Source organism: Periplaneta americana, chromosome 15 (genome assembly GCF_040183065.1).
Source record: "Periplaneta americana isolate PAMFEO1 chromosome 15, P.americana_PAMFEO1_priV1, whole genome shotgun sequence".
NCBI classification, from domain to species: domain Eukaryota; kingdom Metazoa; phylum Arthropoda; class Insecta; order Blattodea; family Blattidae; genus Periplaneta; species Periplaneta americana.
This window is the reverse complement of record NC_091131.1, coordinates 133772349-133787175: the sequence shown is the minus strand read 5'-3', so window position 1 is coordinate 133787175 and position 14827 is coordinate 133772349. Positions and strand designations below refer to the sequence as shown.

At 37.0% G+C, this 14827-nt stretch overlaps 1 protein-coding gene across 1 annotated transcript in view; it reads right to left on the bottom strand.

Annotated features, from left to right (window-relative positions):
* Positions 1 to 14827, bottom strand: part of Cka (Connector of kinase to AP-1) — a 169749-nt gene that overhangs the window by 149028 nt on the left and 5894 nt on the right. The window contains exon 3 of the mRNA XM_069848173.1: positions 4869 to 5033. Within this exon, the coding sequence (XP_069704274.1) occupies positions 4869 to 5033 (165 nt within the window). The remainder of the gene's footprint in view (positions 1 to 4868; positions 5034 to 14827) is intronic.

Below are 14827 nucleotides of genomic sequence, written 5' to 3'. Positions count from 1 at the left end.
CTCAGGATAGGGACCGATGACGGGCCACTTGTAAGTAAGTGGCATTGTATGGGGCAGAAACATGGGCATTACAACGAAGTGAAGAGAAGTGACTAGAAGCACTTGCAATGTGAATATAGAGTAGAATGGAACATGTAAAATGGACAGACAGAATAAAAAATGAAGCTGTGCTAGAAAGAGTGAAGAAAGAATAATGCTGAAACTGATCAGGAAGAAAAAAAAGGAATTGGTTGGGTCACTGGCTGAGAACAAACTGCCTGCTGAAGGATGCACTGGAAGGAATGGTGAACAGGAGAAAAGTTCGACGCAGAAGAAGATATCAGATGATAGACGACATTAAGATATATGGATCATATGTGGAGATGAAAAGGAAGGCAGAAAATAGGAAAGATTGAAGGATGCTAGGTTTGCAGTGAAAGACCCACCCTTGGGCAGAGAACTTCGAATGAATGAAACATGTAATCAAAATACAGGAAACATTGAAAATTATAGAACAAAATGGAAATTCTTAGAATGACCTCTGAAAGAATGCTACAAGAAAAAGGATCTGCAGGCCTTCCACTAAAATGGTGGAGAGAGAGAGAGAGAGAGAGAGAGAGAGAGATATTTAACAGAAAGTTATAAGCAGACACAGGAGTTTTAGTAACTAAACAGAGCAATCTTATTATCGCATGGAGCAAGGTGACATCAGGTACGTGACGGACACTCCCCTCCACAACAGAGCATGTAAAAGAACTAATGCAGGACAAAATTCCGGCACATCCGGCGAAGCTGATATAACCTCTGGAGTTGCGAGTGTCGTTAAACAAAACATAACATTTTCCAGAACAGATGGGGCGCTGTATATGAAGAAGGCTGTCACAGGAATACAGAAATCATGCCCACATTTAACCTGTGTGACACATGGTCTTCACCGAGTTGTGGAAAAAATTAGAGCCTGTTTTCTGGACATTGATACTTTGATAGCCAACGTGAAGAAGATATTTTGCAAGGCACCCTCAGGAATCAAACTATTTAAGGGGATGGCACCTGGAATTCCCTTGCCTCCACAACCAATTGTACCTCAGTGAGAAACATAGCTACAGGCTGCAATATACTATGCTCAATATTACGACAAAATTAACATAATTAATGTCCCTGACAAGGAGAAAAATGCTGCCATACGTGAAGTGAAGGAAATAATTTTACCAGCTTGTTTGGAAGATCTTTCACATATTCAGAATAATTTTAGTAATATTCCAACTACAATAACATATTTACAATCATCTACACTCAAAATGCCAGAAGCTCTTGAGGGAATAAAACAGATTTCAAAAATGCTGAGTCAAGTACAAGGGGGAAATGTTAAAGAAAGGGTGACAAATAAACTTAAAAGTATTCTAGGGAATACTAGGTACGCAAAAATGTGTACAATGGAGGATGCATTACTCAGTCAGGGAATCTCAAGCAACTCTGATATTTCATGTTTCTTATTTGCTTCTATTACGTTATGTGAAGTGGAAGGTAGTATTTCAAAATATAAAAACTGTCTATGTGCTAATCGCATGTGATTTACGTTCCATGCATTTGGAAAATATATTATTGTACATTGTAATGCCTGTACTCACGATGTAAAAGAAAAACCAATGTAACTCAGATATCTGTACATTAATACACATCATAACGTAGGTATTTGTGTACAGAGAACACTGCAAGGTCACAGGCGCATTCACCTTCCCTTGCCACAGTACATCCATGTGTTCCTAACTTGATGGTATACTTACTAAAACCCCTCTGCCTGGTTATAAGAGTGTCTAAGATACAACCTACTGATTAATCCAAACAAGATAATTTTTTAATTTATGTATACTAATAATTTATAAATGCATTAGTACAATAACTGTTTTTGTTTTGTTTATGTAACTTTTGAATGGACAGGTATAATTTTCAATAAGTTATTCCACTTTAATTTTTATGAATATAAATGGATATGTACTATAGCTAAGAAGTCTCTTAAGATTTGCAGTCTGATGTCCTCAAGATGGTAACTGTGTAAGCTAAAACGGTTAAAAAGATCAGCTGAAAATCTTGTAATAGTCTCTTGCACCAAAAAGCAACCCAATTGTTTCCCAAATCTCGAGTTATATTTGTTTGAAAGGTATGCACAACAAGGATCGTAATGTTTTTATCCAGATTTACATCTTGTACTTGAGTGCCTCCTCTGCTGGGTAAATTATGTATCGCTTATTTATCTGTCTGTTAATTACAACTATATCTGCCCTCTTAGTGAAACCTTCATTTGAATACAAGTAATCTCTTCGTGCACTTCAAACTTGATGCAATCTCTGAAGCAATTGGCGATTTATCCCAAGTTCTCTCTTTCTGCAGAAGTCAAGCACATTAGGGCTAATACATGAAAGGGAGAAGATAATTTATTACATAATAAGCTGCTAGCATCTCTAGATATGGTCGAATAAAGAACTTTCTGGACTGTGCTCGCCTGGAGTGTGAAAAATCTTATTTATGAGTCAGAGCATCTATTAAGACAAAATGAAATGCCCCTATAACAGGGTAAATTACGAAGATGACTGGCAGACACGAATTTCAACATGGGTGAGAAATTGCTTGTAAATTTGCCTGGGACCATTTCAATCATAAATATCATTCTTTTACGTGAAGTAAACCTACAGCATGGGCCTCTGAGCTTTACATCTCTTCCAAATAAGCCTATGATAATAATTTTTATAACCCTTACAAAATACACTGCCTTCTATTGTATTTGGTTTCGAAAACCTAGGATAGAAAGACAGACGTAATTATGAAAGGCATGATTTGCTGAATTATTTCCAACGAAAATATTAGAACAATTTATCATATAAATAACATAAATGATAGTAAGGAAATTACATTGAACGAATGAACATTCAGTGATTATTTATGAAGAATATATCTAACAAGTTTGGACTATGAAATGATGCATGACAATTCCAGAACAATTAAAATTATATGACAAGGACAAGATATGATTAAGTACAACATCTCTTGCACAATTCAATGTGCCTACAGAAAATGAAGAGTTTGAAATATATATTTTACTTATTTGTGAAATGTATTTCCAAATTATTACAATTATTATCACTTTTGTCTCTTTTCTACTCTATACAGCAGTCATTTTCTTTAGTTTTTCTCAAATGACTTAATTTGGTTTTTTACTGTCCCAAGAAAATCTATTTTCATTTTTTTGTAAAAAACATTGTAATAATAACTCTTCTCAGACTGAGGCGAGTAAAATTTTAGCATTAAGGACACAAGAGGACAGGACATTTAAATAAAATGATTATATAGGCTACTGACATTGGATTGAAAAAAGTTAATACCAAGATTAAAATTAATAATACAGCAAAACAAAGAAGCAGTACTAGTATCCCTAACATTGCAGATTAAAGACTTTTATAAAGTATTTTGGAAGCATTCCATCTGAATGATATTCAAAGAGATTATATCTTTAATGAATTAAAATTCTATATTTTGAATTATTACAGTAACTGTCCAAATCGCCTTTACAGTATATCATCATCATCCAAACAAGTATAAGGCCCACCAAGGCCTGTTGCGGTCTCAGTGAGTAATTCTTGGTCCATTTTTTTTTTTTTTTTTTTTTTTTTTTTTTTTTTTTTTTTTTTTTTTTTTTGGCCTAAAGATCTGTGAGACTGGTTGTAATTGAAGTTCTTGCATGATATCCTCATTTCTTTTGTGGTCTAAGTGACTATATCTTAGTGTTACTCTCAAAAATTTCATTTCACAGACCGTTATTCTGCTGATATCCGTACTTCCCATTGTTCATACTTCACTTCTGTAACATGGTACAGGTCTAGCTAAGGTTTTATTGAAACATATTCTTGTGCATCGCTTTACTAGGAAGGCTTCATGTTTTTATTGATTATTCCCATTGTTTTATTGTATTTGCAAATTTTAGAAGTTATATCTGTTTCACCAAAAAATGTTAGATTATAACCAAGACACATAAACTCATTTACTCTTTCTATTAATTTGTTGTTTAAGCAAATTTTTCTTGTGACTGGGTATTTCCTACAAAATGCAATTAATTTTGTTTATCCAATATTGATTTCCATGTCGTATTTTGGACTGGTCATATTTACTTTATACATCTTCATTGCATGCAACTAGTTCTAAATCATCAGCAAAGAATACACTGTCAAACTGTAAATTTCGACTGATAGAGATTGAACCATAACACATCTGTTTCCAATCTTTAATGATTCTGTTCACATATAAGATGAAAAGTAATGGAGATAGCCTTGTCTTACTCTGCTATGAATTTGTTGCCATTCTGAAAGTCTGTTGCTGGTTCTAACTGCTATCAAAGTTATGCAAATCTAGCTTTCAGGTAAAGCTCCCTGTGAATCAGACTCGAATAATTTCAAGGGAAAAATTGTTCTGGGACCGGGTATCAATCCTGGGTCCTTTGGCTCAGCACACCAATGCTATATCGACTGAGCTATCCAGGAACTTCACCTGACACCGTCCCAATGGCCCTAGGATCGATACCCGGTCTCAGAACAATTTTTCCCTTGAAATTATTCAAGTCTGCTATCAAAGTTGTTTTGTAAATGTTATGAATGTTAATTAATGGTACATATATATGGTATATTTAAAGAGATCCAATGTGTAAAAATATTTTTAGTCTGATTTGGGAGCTATTAGGTCCTGAACATATGCAATAAGTGAGAGGGATAGTATTTTCATCATAACCAGTACAGGTTATAGGTTAACATAGATTCTTAATTTTATTTATAACCATATTCTTATAAATCTTCATGTTCAAGATTATTCTGCATATTTGGGAGAATATAATATTGCACACTTACTGCCTGAGAAGCTGTCTTCCTTGTCGCCAGCTGACATTACTAACAGATGTGAATGGAGCTTCCCCATCTACAGGAGCTTCAGGCCCACCTGGCTCATCGAAAATCGGTGGCTTCATATCACCCTGCTGTAACTCAGTTCCATATTTTAATTTATGGTATTTTGCTCTACAAACAAAGAGAAAAAAACACATTATCCTTAATGTGTGAAATACAACAGTAATAAGACTTGAAAAATTAAAACGACAAATAATTATTATCCTATTCTATTAAAATGTTTCCATCTCCTCAAGTCGTATATGTAGCCTGTGAACAATGCCAGCTGGCAAAGTTGGGACACTTGTACTCAGAACAATGATGAAGTGATAACAGAGAGTTGGTGAAATTGTACAATAAAATCAGAGTAAAACAGGAATGAAATAATAAAAACAAAAAATTCACAATGAGCAGCGTATCTATGGGATAAAATGCTGAGAGCTTGATAATGAGGACAACATCACTATCATCACTGTTGTCATCATCATCATTGTCATGTATTTACTCACATGTTCAATATCATTGTTATGATCTGAAGCACAAAATAAAATGAAATGAACGGGGAATCGTCTCCATAGATGCTGTCAGCCCATCATTTCTTGGTCATCCTACATTTCTTTATCCTGTTAGTTTGTATTTACTCATACATGTAATTTTGTTGTATGCAAGTTTCCAGCTTAACATATATTTGGAAGATGTGAGATTCAAACTGCTGTGTAATGAAACAGCAGATTTCTTGGCAAAAGGATACCACAATTCTACATAATTATATTACTGCGATGTAACGAAATATATGTGATATTTCTGTGCAGGAATTCTGCGTTATCATATGATGAAGGATCTGTGGAGCGGAGAAAAATTCTCTCCAGCACCAGGATTTGAACCAGGGTTTTCAGCTCTACGTGTTGACGCTCTATCCACTAAGCCACATTGGATTCCAATTCCGATGCCGGATTGAATCATCTCAGCTTAAGCTCCACCTCTTAGTTTTCCCTTTAGTGGCCAAGCCTCATGTACTGTGTCACAAATGTGCGACAGTGGCACAACGGCCATGTGTTCCTGCACGGAAATATCACATGTACTTAAGTACATCGCAGTAATAAGATATGCATATATAATCACTTGGTGATTTAAGACGGCGCTCATTCCATCAGATCCTGGCCACTTATTCACTCATAATGAGTGCACCTCTTCACATTAGTATGTTGAACATTGTGCCACTGTCACACATCTGTGACACAGTGTATGAGGGTTGGCTACTAAAAGGAAAACTAAGAGGTGGAGCTTAAACTGAGAGGATTCAATTCGGCATCGGAATTGCAATCCGGTGTGGCTTAGTGGATAGAGTGTCAGCACATAGAGCTGAAAACCCGGGTTCGAATCCCAGTGCCAGAGAGAATTTTTCTTCGCGCCACCGATCCTTCATCATACATAATTATAACCAAAGTTTTTCAATCTAGACTGTAAAAGAATTATGAAATAAAATTAATTAAAACTCATATGGAACCACATAATGAACACATCACTAATAACAAAAAATGGAAGATTATTGTAATACCCAATACCCAAAGGAACGACGAAAATCTACAGCTGTACAGTTAAGATTATAGACCGTCAAGACTATTAATCAGGCTGCCTTCACAGATTAAGAATTTAGAACATACTAGATTACATTCTGTACAATTCAAATGGAGTAAGAAATGTGAACCATTTCAACACATGCAGTCCTATTCACGCAGGATACTATCCTCAAATTGGACTGCATGAAAACAATGGCTTTATCAGCAATGAAATTGTTTTCTTTCTCCGAAGGGCCCCAGGGAAAAAAAAATCTCTCTCTCTTCCTCCCTCCCTCCTCTCTCTTTTCCCCTCTCTCTTCCCCCCTCTCTCTCTCTTCCCCTCTCTCTCCCCCCTCTCTCTCTCTACACTGTTTGTGAAAAGCACAACACTCAGAAAGAATGGCCTGAAGAACTCCAAACTCAGCAGTGTACCACCAATAATTATGTTTGCAGAGAGGCTTACACATAGACCCAACAGTGACGTCTCTTGTGTCACCAGCAAGGTCAGTGTTATGCCTTGCTCAGTCAGTGCAGAGCTTACAAACGAAGTGCAAACGTGAAAGCTAGTGCAGGCAGCACGCCTCATCGACGTGGAAGGACGCAATATCAGCAGGTGAGTGAGTTCGAATGGGATAGAATGGTCGGTCTCCGGAAAGCAAGTTTGTCATACTGGGACATTTCTGCTCATACAGAGCATCCTGCTATGACAGTGATGCATGTGTGGAACCAGTGGATAGAAAAGGGTCGTATGCAGAAACGAGCAGGTACTGGACCACAGCATGGGATGACCGCCATCTTGTCCACATGGCAGTGACGGACTGTACAGCTTCATTCACAGTGTTGAGTCTACGTTGGAGTACTGCAACGGGTGTGGACCTGTCTGCATCAATGATTCGTCTCTGTCTTTTGAGGGCTGGACTAGTGGCTCACACATCTGCTTCCATTGTCCAGAAACCTCAACTCCAGAAACTCCAACTTCAGACTCAAATGGGCACATGAACGCCATCAATGGCGTGCTGAGCAGCAAAATGTAGTGTTTTCGGATGAGTCCTGCTTCAACTTGTCCTACAATGATGGCTGCATACGTGTGATTGGTGAACGCAATCTGAGGCCTGCATTGTTGAGCGGCATAGCGGACAAATGCCTAGTGTGATGGTTTGGGGCGCCATTGGATACAATATGCGACCTCGTCTCCTACGTATTCAGGTCAATCTGAACATCAACCACTACATTAGGGAGGTTTTAGAGCCCGAGGTACTGCTCCTCCTTCAGGCAACTCCACATGCCATATTTCAGCAGAACAATGCCCGGCCACATGTGACAAGGAGTGTGCAAGCCTTCTTCGAAGAAAGATGGATATCACTGCTTCCCTGGCCTGCACGTTCGCCAGACATGTCGCCCATCGAACATGTCTGGGATAGGGTTGGTTGGCAATTTGTTCGTCATGGTCCTTCAGCACTCACTCTTGATGCTTTGTGGACTCACATACAAACTGCATGGAGGAAGATTCCCCAGGAACATATCCAGGCCTTCTTTGATTCCATGCCACAACTCTTAGAGGCTCTAATTGCAGCACATGGAGGCTTCACACCGTACTGCAATCTCATGGTCACAGATCAGGTACAGTTCTATGATTCTAATCATTTGTGTATTGCCATGTACCTAATCTGTGGTATCAATTTCATTTCAGTCACATGTATCTTTCTTAGGGTTGCAATTTCCACAAACATTAGTATATATACAGGGTAGCGCATGAAATGTCATACTATTTCTTTTACACATAATACATATTTATTTATATTAAAGTAGTACAAAAACAGCACAGAATTAATCACTACAGATTGGAAAATGTTTCCTGAGGAGTAACATGTTCAATATGATCGACATTTTTCCTCACAACTTCTTGCAAATGAACCCTAATGTTCCTCACCACTCTTTGACACGCACAACACAACTCCAACTGGACTCTGAACAGCACTACATTTTATGGCTTCCTGTGGGACACTTTCTCTTTAAGTAATCACACAGATCAATGTCTGGACTATGAGGTGGGCACATTTTGCCACCCTCAGGAAACCGATGCGACATTACACGGACATCAAATATCTCATGTAGAAAATTTGTTGCCAAGAGATGGGGGATAAAACTGTTTTCCAACATGGCTTTGTACCGAACTTGGTTGATAATTTCAAAGAAAAATGAATTGATGATTCCATGGTTTGAAATTGCGACCCATATATCAACTTCCGTCCTATAAATCCAAATTTCTGTCTCGTGCAATATGTGAGAAAGTTCCCCTGCCCAGAACTGAACATAATGTTTATTCACAACATTGTTCACATGCCGCACGCTGTCAAAGAGTGGTGACGAACATAAGGGTTCATTTGCAAGAGATTGTGAGGAAATGGGGGTCACATTGAACATGTTATTCCTTAGGAAATATTTTCCAGTCTATAATGATGAATTCTTTACCATTATTGTACTACTTTATTACAAATAAATATGTGTTATGTGTAAAAGAAATGGTATGACATTTCGTGTGCCACCCCGTAGGATGAATTCTTTACCATTATTGTACTACTTTATTACAAATAAATATGTGTTATGTGTAAAAGAAATGGTATGAAATTTCGTGTGCCACCCTGTACGTGTGTGTGTGTGTGTGTGTGTGTGTGTGTGCATGCGTGCGTGTGTCAAATTTTTAGTTTCCTGTGATATTACTAGGAATATTGTTTTTATTATTTTTATGTAATTCTCTTTTGATAAATTTGTCAGTATTTTTGGTATTGGGATGTAGTTTGTGAGAGTTTGAGTAGTGTTTATTAAATGCGTTTGCTATATCTCTACTATCCGTTAGTGTTTTGTTATTATGAATAATAGGTTGGCTAGTATTTTCCTGTTTATTGGAAATATTCTTCAGAAATTTATATGTTTTAGCGCTATCGGTTCTGTAATTAATATTTTCAATAAATTTATTGAAACTGTTCTTTTTTGCTGTTATGATTGCTTTTTTAAGAATGGCAGTCTTCTTCCTCCAATCTTGAGTATCTTCTGGTGTTTTGCTATGTTCTGCTTTGGTTCTTGCTTTATCTCTATCTTGTTTCAATAAATTCAGGTTTTCTGTCCAGAATGGGGTGTATTTTTTTGGTTTTCCTCGTGGAATGTGCTTTTTTGCAATTTTAAGAATAGATTCACAGAAATATTTGTTCAACCTATCTGAGTTTGTATTTTCCATTAGTGGTGTGTTGACCTTGAGGTGTTCGTCGAGTTCTGTTGTAAATAGTTTCCAATTCGCTTTCTTAAAGTTCCATGTTGTTTTGTTATTGTAGGGTGCCTGTCTTCGGTTTTGGTGGAGATGGATAGAAGCAATGATGACTCTATGGCCAGATCCAGGGTCTTCAATTATTTTTTTCTTGGTTTCGTGATGGATATCTGATGTTACTAGTAATAAGTCTGGATTTGTACCAGAACCAGAATAATGAATGAAAGTAGGGGGATCTTCTTTTCTGTAGACAAGTTCTGCGGTTGTAGTATTTGGGAGGTCCATGATCATTTTTCCAGCTTGGTTTACATTATCGTAGCCCCAAAGTTGGGAGTGGGTGTTAAAGTCACCAATTATGATAGTTTTAGGTTGTATATCAAACAAAGTTAGATCAAGGGGATTATTAGGTGGGTTATAGGCACTGTAGATTTTGAAATGTTGTTGATTTTTCCATACTTCAATTTTTATTAGTTCTAATTTGTCTTGATTATCCATTTCTTTTATGATTTGAAAATTTGTAATTAATTTCTTTGATGTACCTGCGAGAATTCCACTAATGATCTGTCTACCTTTGGGTAACAGTTTCATATTAAAACCTTTAAAATTAAAATATTTTAATTGGTCAGCATTAAGATTTGCTTCTTGGATAAGGAAGATATCTATATTATTATCTGAGAGTATATTGGCTAGTTCAGTCTTCTTGGCTGATGTTATACCGCCAGCATTCCATTGTAAGATCTTTAGTTGATCCTGTACCATTAAAGTAGTCCCCGCCCGGAGATCCGATTGAGGGACTATTTTACCTCTGGATAATTTTACCTTAATGGTACTCATTTCATATTGGAGTTAAATGGCAAGCTGTAGCCGATTTAAGTGAACACCATATTTTAACGTTTTGGTGGCTACTTCATTCACACACAACCCCCAGAATGTCTGGAGGACCACACCTGCTGTTGGTCGACGGGTCCATTGGACCTAGCTGGGAGATCTGTTTGATCACCAGCTTTCCCTCCTTAAACCACTGGAGGACGATTTTAGTGCCATAGCAGGTCAGCACTAGGAACAGAAAAGTAGAAAGAGGAAGGAAAGGGAAATGAACCCCTAGGCCTCGAATGCTCTAATGCCGTTGGGGTCGAAGAAAGTAAGAGTTCAGTCAGAGGACTGGATAGGAAATGGTAAAGAGGGAATTAGATATTGGATAGAGGAAAATTATACCAAATTCAGTCATTAACTCATCAAGCTGACCAGTGCTAATGGATGAGTAGCCCCTCTCTTTAGTTCAGCTCGTAAAATTATGCTTACTCACAGCTGCACCACGGGAAGGTAGGGATGGGACATTGGGTATTTGTCCAGGTTGGTTCTTTAAAGCCTTCAATGGGAAGGATTAATGGCTCTCCCCCCTGTATCCGACAGATACCCTTTTGCAGCCGAGAGAGAGAGTGTGTGTCTGTGTCTGTGAGAGAGAGAGAGAGAGAGAGAGAGAGAGAGGGAGGGGGTAAAAGGTAAAGGTATCCCCGTAACATGCCATAAAGGCACTTGGGGGGCATGGAGGTAGAGCCCCATGCTTTCCATGACCTCGGCACTAGAATGAGGTGGTGTGGTCGGCACCACGCTCTGACCTCCTTTTACCCCCCCGGAAAAGACCCGGTACTCAATTTTATAGGAGGCTGAGTGAACCTCGAGGCCGTTCTGAAAGTTTGGCAACGAGAAAAAATTCTGTTACCACCTGGGATCGAACCCCGGACCTTTCAGTCCGTAGCCAGCTGCTCTACCAACTGAGCTACCCAACCGCCGAGAGGGAGGGGGAGGAAGTAAGAAAAAAAGAGGTCAGCAAACAATACTGTACAACTAATGTGGGCCAGTATCTAATTGTCTACAAAATAAAATGTAAGTAGATCTAGCCTAGTTGGGCACGAGCAAACTTCACTTCACATGATGTGCTTTTTAGAACACAATAGTTTTCTATTTGAAATAATTTACTTAGTTCAATAGAATATCGTATTGTCGATAATATATACTGTAAGCAATCAATCCTTGGGTAAAGGAAGATTTTTTTTTTATCTAATGCAGCTTAGAACTTGACCAATGGTTAAAAGTAAGATATTAGTGGTATTAAAAAAAAAACAAAGTGAATTTAGAAATAAATGACTAAACAATTCACAACCTTACAATAAAAGGATTCTTTATTTAAATCATTAAGTTCTGTGAGGAAAAAAGAGTTTTGATCATTTAAATCCAGCTGATTAAAATTAATGATCAATTTTTTCTTTAGTAAACCTATAATTAACGAACATTAATCTATGACCTTTAGAAAAAGAACCAAGGAAGAGACTAGTAAAGTGCTTTGTGTGGGGTGTGGTACTGTAAGGGGCAGAAACATGGGCATTATGATGACGTGAAGAGAAATGACTGGAAGCATTTGAATTGTGTATATCCAGAAGAAGAGAGCATATGAAATGAACAGACAGTGCTAGAAAAAGTAGATGAAGAAAGAATAATGCAGAAACGAATTAGGAAGAAATTGTCTGGGTCAGTGGCTAAGAAGAAATTCCTATTGAAGGGTGCACTGGGAGGAATAGTGAACGGAAAAAAAGTTTGGGGCAGAAGATAGCATCTGAAGACAAAGAGAAAAGATTGGAGAATGCTGGGTTTGCAAGGACTTGTCCTTGGGCAGAGAACTATGAATAAATGAATATATCTATGAGACATGTAAGAAACTTCTACCATAAGATTTAACTTAAAATGTCAATGGATTGTTTATCAAATGTTAATAGTTTACATGTTCATAAAAAACTCTCTTATAGACCATTCAGTATCTCGTGAAATCTACCTGCTCATGAGGATAAGGAAAAAGTGGATTGGGAAGCCTCCCTTCTTCGCTATGCTTCATTTATATACCCCTACCATAAAATTCTCATCATAAGCTATGGCACATGCATCTATCTGAATGACCTGTACCAACAACTATTCATCACATACATACATACATACATGCATATCTCATTCTTAGAAGTGAAGCAATAAAAACAAATTTAATATCAATTAGGTCTGTGTCAAATTTGGCTTAAGTGTGTAATATTGGAGCGAGCATATGGTACTCATGTAGAAGGCAACAGCTGTTTACGTATGCCACTTTTGGACTACTCCTACATCTCGTAGGCATTACTGTTAACACTGATGCTCGTATCTATGTTTGTTATACATTAAATCGGTTTTTGACAGTTTAGGCAGTTATAGAAGGATTATGGCAAAGATAAAATTGGGAGTTGCGAAGAGTTTAAGTCATCTCCAGTATCGTACATGAAATGGGTTATCATCTTTGCAGGTAAAAGAAGTATTAAAATGTTGTTGTTGTTTTCCAATGCCAGGCGTTTGACAATAAAGTCATTTGACCTCTTGCACTCCAATATTTTTCAAAGATACTATCATTACCAGCCAATGAAGCACAGATTTTGAGGAGTTCCGAATCCATTTCTTGGTTTGAGTTGCACAATGGGCAGTTAGGGGACTGATATATTCCAATTCTATGCAGGTGTTTAGCCAAACAATCATGGCCTGTTCCCAATCTAAATGCAGCTACAGACGATTTTCGTGGTAAATCGGGAATTAACTGTGGATTTTGATGCAGAGAGTTCCATTTTTTCCCTTGGGATTGTGTTATCAAATTTTGTTTGTTGAAGTCTAAGTATGTAGATTTAATAAATCTCTTCACAGAGTAGTACGTAGATTTAGTAACAGGTCTGTAAGTAGCAGTGCTGCCCTTCTTTGCTAAAGCATCCGCATTCTCGTTTCCCAGGATTCCACAATGGGATGGTATCCATTGGAATACAATTCTTTTATTGAGTGATATTAATTGAGAGAGCATTTTAGTTATTTCTGCTGTTTGAGATGAAGGTGTGTGTTTAGAGACAATTGATAGAATAGCTGCTTTGGAGTCTGACAATATAACTGCATTCCTAAATTTATTGATGTGGCATAGAAGATTCCTGAGACTTTCACTTATTGCAATGATTTCACCATCAGAACTTGTTGTTCCATATCCAAGTGATCTATAAAGTGAGAAGAGACAGCACGTAACACCTGCACCGGCACCTTGTTCTCTGGAGATCAAGGATCCATCGGTGTATAAATGAAGCCAGTTTTGTGAAGGGTACCTAATATTAATTGTCTCTAAAGACAATTGTTTTAGTATTTCAGTGTTTACTTCTGATTTCAGTATTTCTTCTGTTAAATTTAGATTATATTGAGTTAAAGAGTTTGGTTTAATTTGTAAGTTTTCTTTTAAATTCGGGATATTGATTTTCTGTTTTAATTCTTGAACAATGGATATGAAACTTTTTTGAGTTTTCAATCTACAGAGAGGACTGTATGAATGCCAATTGTTTCCTGGTAATCTGATAAGTTTTTCATATTGAATCAGTGCTTTTTCTTCTATTGTCATTTTGATACTGTTAATATTAGTGAGGAACCTCATAGAATCTATTGGAGTTGTTTTGATTCCACCAGCAATGAGTCTGAGAGCTTGGTTTTGAACATATTCTATGTCGTTTATGAAAGGTGAAGTAATTAAAATTTCTCCGCAGTATGTCAGCACTGGCTGTATAAACATTTTGTATGTAGTGTTCAAAGTATTCCTAGAGCATCCCCATTTCTTTCCTGCTAGTCTTTTTAGAAGGGAGAATCTTTTACGAGCTTTTTCAAAAATGTATTTTAAATGGTTGCTCCATGTTAACTTACTATTGAAAATAACTCCAATTTATTTAGATTCATACGGTACTAATAAACTGTGAGATTTTAGTACTCATCTTATATCTTAATCCCTGTTTTCATTCATACTGTAGAACTGTCAATGTGAAGTTTTGAAGTAATAATACTAATAAACTTATACAAATACATTCATAAAATTTAAATTTAAATCATTTCTGTACTACACGAATTGATCAATTTTTATCGACAACTGAAATACATTATCGAAGGTATGTGTTGTAAAGAATTTTTCAATAATGTTGTGATGTAACGATCACGATGATACTAAGCAGAAGGTTTCTGGATTGATTTCCAGTGCTTTTTATATGATATGTAAAATTGCAATACATACATGTTGA